General features: G+C 38.9%; 1 protein-coding gene across 1 annotated transcript in view; it reads left to right on the plus strand.

Moving 5' to 3' along the window:
• Nucleotides 1–3,620, plus strand: part of LOC101851100 (uncharacterized HTH-type transcriptional regulator YdfD) — a gene marked incomplete at its 3' end in the record, with an annotated part of 15,457 nt that extends 11,837 nt beyond the window's left edge. Inside the window, 3 exon segments of the mRNA XM_013090883.2 lie at nt 295–366; nt 600–703; nt 3,471–3,620. Of these exon segments, the coding sequence (XP_012946337.1) occupies nt 295–366; nt 600–703; nt 3,471–3,597 (303 nt within the window).
• Nucleotides 3,621–6,293: the final 2,673 nt, after the last annotated feature.

Genomic DNA, 6,293 nt, shown 5'->3' on the forward strand with positions numbered 1-6,293 from the left:
GTGTTCTGTTTCACTCTTTATTATGAAAGCTCACTCTTTGTTAAGAAAGCTCACTCTTTATTATGAAAGCTCACTCTTTGTTAAGAACTGTTTTCACTGTTATTGACAATGGAGATACGACAAGAAAGCACTGAGGTCGCGATCTATTGTCTGAGATGCGACAAGAAAGCACTGAGGTCACGATCTACCGTCTGCCAAGGTTATCTCTACGTTGGTTTTGCACTGAATGTTTCTTTCTTTGAGAAGCTTTTAGTTATGTTCATCGATAAAGTCCCTTTTTTTTTCTTTTTCCAGAAACGTATGGCCATTCTTGCTCAGATCCTGACCGACAATTTACCATACGGCTGCAGCTTTCGCCAGCCTCAAGTAAGTTTGGGAGATCTTTGCTTTAGATAAGTAAGTGTATCTTTGCTTTAGATAAGTGTGGGAGATCTTTGCTTTAGATAAGTGTGGGAGATCTTTGCTTTAGATAAGTCTGGGAGATCTTTGCTTTAGATAAGTCTGGGAGATCTTTGCTTTAGATAAGTGTGGGAGATCTTTGCTTCAGTAACGCGACTCAATAACTTGTCTCAAGTAATGGAAATTTCTCTCTTGTGCAGGGTGGCTTCTTCTTGTGGCTGCAACTACGGAAGGACACGGACGCTTCTGAGTTTCTGAACTTTGCTACAAAAAAGTTTGGAGTGAACTTTTTACCTGGAGTGCAGTAAGTCTGATACTTTGTTTGTTAAGTGTTAGTAAGGTTTTACCGCACTCGCAACTGCATAAGGTCATATGAGCACCAAGGGGTGGATGTCAACAGAGAAGTCCAAACGGGGAATCAGACTTACTCTGCTCACCTCTCTAGCTTCAACAGCACAAGGTCTGCTTCGACTATCAAGGCACGCTGGAAATAATAGTTCACAAGAGAGTGACAAACATACAAAAGAAGTAGAGGAAAATGATGATAGTAAGGATGAGGAAAGAAAAAGCAGCAGTTTCCCATATGCTGATCCAGCACAGTATGAGCATGACATTGATAAATCAGCCCATTTACAAATCTACTGTGCATAAGAACATGTTAATATCCCCCCTTTAGGAATGGCCTAAAGACACTTCAGTCAGTACGGCTGTATAACCTTACTAAAACAAGATGTGAGGGAAACGGTAGTTGTAGTGAGAAGCCTCCACCATGACGCTAGTCGACAAAAACAAGCGACTCATCGACCCCTTCTGCTAGAGACTTTGAGGAAGACAGGGCGATGGCTCGTTAGCTCAGTTGGTACCATGCTTGGCTATGTTATGGATGGCCCTGGTTTGAATCTACAACAGAACTATCTTGAATTTGGGTTGTTTGAAGGAGTTTTCACATTTCTCCACCGTCTACTCTGCCGTGCCAAGGCAGACCGACGTATCTGCAAAAATTATTCATTTTTGTATCTACGTTTAAATGGACGCCCATACCCATTCTGCATCTTGTGTCAAAGGCAGGAAGACGTATCTGCACTACAAATAGGAGATTTTACTATGGCAAACAGACGTATCTGCACTACAAATAGGAGATTTTACTATGGCAAACAGACGTATCTGCGCTACAAATAGGAGATTTTACTATGGCAAACAGACGTATCTGCGCTACAAATAGGAGATTTCACTGTGGCAAACAGACGTATCTGCGCTACAAATAGGAGATTTCACTATGGCAAACAGACGTATCTGCACTACAAATAGGAGATTTCACTATGGCAAACAGACGTATCTGCACTACAAATAGGAGATTTCACTATGGCAAACAGACGTATCTGCACTACAAATAGGAGATTTCACTATGGCAAACAGACGTATCTGCGCTACAAATAGGATATTTCACTATGGCAAACAGACGTATCTGCGCTACAAATAGGATATTTCACTATGGCAAACAGACGTATCTGCGCTACAAATAGGAGATTTTACTAGATTCACATGGCAAACAGACGTATCTGCACTACAAATAGGAGATTTCACTATGGCAAACAGACGTATCTGCACTACAAATAGGAGATTTCACTATGGCAAACAGACTTAATGAAGGGCCATGCCCATATTTCCAATGGCAGCGCGACGTAACTCAAAATCATAACAAGTGCAGATACGTCGCTCTGCCTTAGCACGGCAGTATTGTTCACTCTCGGAAATGGACGGGACATTCGTAGATTCCGCCTCTCATTATACCCCTACAGTGTGGGTGGTTGGCGGGTGCTCTGGTGTGGTTTACTTCTTCTTTCCTATCAAACATCTATCGTCCTCATCTCCCCTTCTTCTTTTTTATGTTTGTTACTCTCTTGTAACACGTCTATTCTTCTGGCGCTCATATGACCTTATGCTGTTGCGAGCGCCGTGAAACCTCTATAAAACTGAACATACCCTTCCAGTGTTGAAAGGGGCGTTGAAAACCCGCCTATGGGGAACGAGTATCATGCTGTGTTCTTTCCGGGAAGCTGAGAATGTGTCTTAGTTGTCCAGGGGCTACCGAGGTAATAATAGTCATACAGTGCAAAGTGCCTGTTGTACTGTGAAGGTGTGCCAGGTAAATGTAATTATTATTTTCATCGTTATTGTTATTATTATTATCCAAAGTATTAGTATTATTATAAATATTATTGATATAATTAATATTATTTTTATTATTAACATTATTTACATTATTATTATTACTATTAGTAGTAGTAGTAGTAGTAGTAGTATTAGTAGTAGTAGTAGTAGTAGTAGTTGTAGTAGTAGTAGTAGTTGTAGTAGTAGTAGTAGTAGTAGTAGTAGTAGTAGTAGTAGTAGTAGTAGTTGTAGTAGTAGCAGTAGTAGTAGTAGTAGTAGTAGTAGTAGTAGTAGTAGTAGTAGTTGTAGTAGTAGCAGTAGTAGTAGTAGTAGTAGTAGTAGTAGTAGTAGTGTGTTGGTGGTTGGCGGGTGCTCTGGTGTGGTTTGCTTCTTCTTTCCTACCAAACATCTATCGTCCTTATCTCCCCTTCTTCTTTTTTATGTTTGTTACTCTCTTGTAACACATCTAATCTTCTGATGCTCATATGACCTTATGCAGTTGCGAGCGCCGTAAAACCTCTACTAAAACTAAAACTGTAAGTATTATTACTATCATCATGACCAAGACATGCTGTGAACTAATGGTGAAGACGACCAACTTGTGTCCTGTGTGTTCACATGACTTGATGCAGTTGCAAACGCCATAAAACTTTTACAAGACTGACACTCTATTATTATCGTTATCATTATTAATATAATTATTATTATTCCTATCATTGTTTTTATTATTATTTTTGTAAATCATTATTATTATTACCCTCGTTATTATTTTGTGAGTAGTGTTATTATCACAATCACAGCAAGTACTAGTGTGTTGTTTGTGGTGTGTCTTAAATACTTTTGTTATTACTTTGTTAGTAGTGTTATTATCACCATCACAGCAAGTACAAGTGTGTTGTTGTCTGTGGCATGTTCCCCAGCTGCTCGCCGAGCGACGCTTTCGTCCACTGCGCCCGTCTGTCTGTGAGCGTGGCCGGCGAGTCGCTGGTGGCCGAGGGTGGCCAGGTGTTGTGCCAGGCGTACAGAGCCTTCCTGGGACGAGACTGACCTGGGGCCTCCTCGCACTGATGGTGAGCAACACACACGATTATTACAATAATAGTAATAGTAATGATAATAATAAAAGTAGGAAAAAGAAGAAGAATTATAATAATAATTATTATTATAATTGTAATTATAATTATAGTAATAATGATAATAATGATAATTAGAATAATAGTAATAATAATAATTTAACAAATTTAAGAAGAAGAAGAATTATAATAATAATAGTTATTTATGTGGCGTCGGTGGCCTAGTGGTTAGGCTCTCGGACTCGCAACCGTAAGGTCGTGGGTTCGAATCCCGTCAAGGGCCCGACGTTGTGTCCTTGGGAAAGGCACTTTACACGAATTTTCCTCACTTAACCCAGGTGAGAATGGGTACCCGGCTATAGACAGCGAAAGATCTTGTCAGTCTGTTAGTGTTTGAGCGCTTAATCGGCTGCTCGCACTGTATGCTTCCCGGGAAGCAGAGAATGTTTCGGAGTGTACTATGGTCTGCTGGGGTAATAATATAGTGTAAAGCGCATAAAGCCTGCTGTTGAGCGGGGATATGCGCTATACAAATGCTATCTATTATTATTATTATTATTATTATTATTATAATTATTGTAATAATAATAGTAATAATAATTGTTATTGTAATAATTATAATCATTATAATTGTAATTTTATTTATAGTAATTATAATGATAATAATAAAATTGCGTGATGGCGATGAGCGAGTTTCCCACCATGTGACACAAGCACTAGACCATGGGAGCTGCCCCAGGCTGGACCGCTTGAGAGATGGGGAAAAGAAATGGCTGTATTGAGGATTTTAAGGGAAGAGCCGGGTCGGCGATCCCAGAGAATATCTATGAAAATTTTTAAACTATCCAACTTTGTTTTTTTGCCGAAAAACTTCATTTGACATGTGTCGGGTCACAACGGCGAAAACTGTTGAAAAAATACCGTAAATTACCTAAAACGGCATTTGAAAAGTGAATATTGCACTAAACATCTTTTTGAAAATTCGTGTTTTTTCTGTTTTTCTCAAAATCTACTTTTTGACATATGTGACCTCCTTGGTGCAAAGAGTTTTCAAAAACTACAGAAGCTAGAAGCTTCCAATTTGGCATACTAGTTCTTTAAGTAAAGGTCTATTCTTGGGATCTATGTGAGGAAATTGGGAAATATTGGTAACTTGTGGAAATATTCAAATTTTTTGTAACATTAACATATACCCCAAAATTTCATCAGCTGACTCTCGGGGGCCCATTGACTTTGGCCTCTCTTTTTTATTTTTAAAGTAAGTCAAAATCCTCACATGGATCCCCAGTTCATATAGGTTTGTACTTGTGTGCCAAATTCCAGGCTGTTGTTTCAATATTCACTAGGAAATTCTTCTGCACTAAGAAACTGGTTTGAAAATCCAAGATGGCCGCCACAGAGACCCGTTTTTCTGAAAAAATCAACAAATTCACCCTTAGTACATCCTATTTACCAATGAACTTCTTGCACAATTACATGAAAGTGAATAAAAGTCATTCGTTTAGAAATAATTTTCCTGGAGTGTACGTCTCCCCTTAAGAAAATTCCTACATTTCTTGTGTTGAAACTTTTGAGACAATTCCTACATTTCTTGTGTTGAGACTTTTGAGACAATTCCTACATTTCTTGTGTTGAGACTTTTGAGACAATTCCTACATTTCTTGTGTTGAGACTTTTGAGACAATTCCTACATTTCTTGTGTTGAGACTTTTGAGACAATTCCTACATTTCTTGTGTTGAGACTTTTGAGACAATTCCTACATTTCTTGTGTTGAGACTTTTGAGACAATTCCTACATTTCTTGTGTTGAGACTTTTGAGACAATTCCTACATTTCTTGTGTTGAGACTTTTGAGACAATTCCTACATTTCTTGCATTGAGACTTTTGAGACAATTCCTACATTTCTTGCATTGAGACTTTTGAGACAATTCCTACATTTCTTGTGTTGAGACTTTTAAAGACAATTCCTACATTTCTTGTGTGAGGCAGGTGGTCAGTTCTGATGATCAGCTCAGTCGAGTGAGTGGTAGTACTGTCACAAGAATCTACCGCACGATGGAAAGATACACTAGCTCGAAAACTTTAACGAAATAGAAATTATCCATAGATACTCGTACAAAGTATTTTGACTGAACCTGGACAAAGGAAATGATTACGTGTACAAAAAGTTCCTTTGCTCAGGTTTCGTCAAAATACTTGCACGTGTAGAAAATGGATATTTCTATTTCTTCAACATTTTAGAGCCTGTGTATTGGGACCTAGGGGCTTTCTAGTCATATCTCCATATTTTAAACAGTGAAAGTGTCACTTCTTCTTAAGCTCACTTTTTGTTATGAACTGTTTTCACTGGGGGTTTTTAATGTAGATAGGACAAGAAAACACTGGGGTTGTGGTATCTTTCCATCCTGCGGTAGATTCTCATGACTGCAGTACCACTCCGCTGACTGAGCTGATCTTCAGAACTGAGCACTTGTCACGTAGTGGATGTACAGCTGGTCCAGTGGATGTACTAGTGGATGTACTAGTGGATGTACAGCTGGACTAGTGGATGTACTAGTGGATGGACTAGTGGATGGACTAGTGGATGGACTAGTGGATGTACTAGTGGATGTACAGCTGGACTAGTGGATGTACTAGTGGATGTACTAGTAGATGTACTAGTGGATGTA

This window comes from Aplysia californica, unplaced genomic scaffold (assembly GCF_000002075.1).
Source record: "Aplysia californica isolate F4 #8 unplaced genomic scaffold, AplCal3.0 scaffold01619, whole genome shotgun sequence".
NCBI lineage: Eukaryota > Metazoa > Mollusca > Gastropoda > Aplysiida > Aplysiidae > Aplysia > Aplysia californica.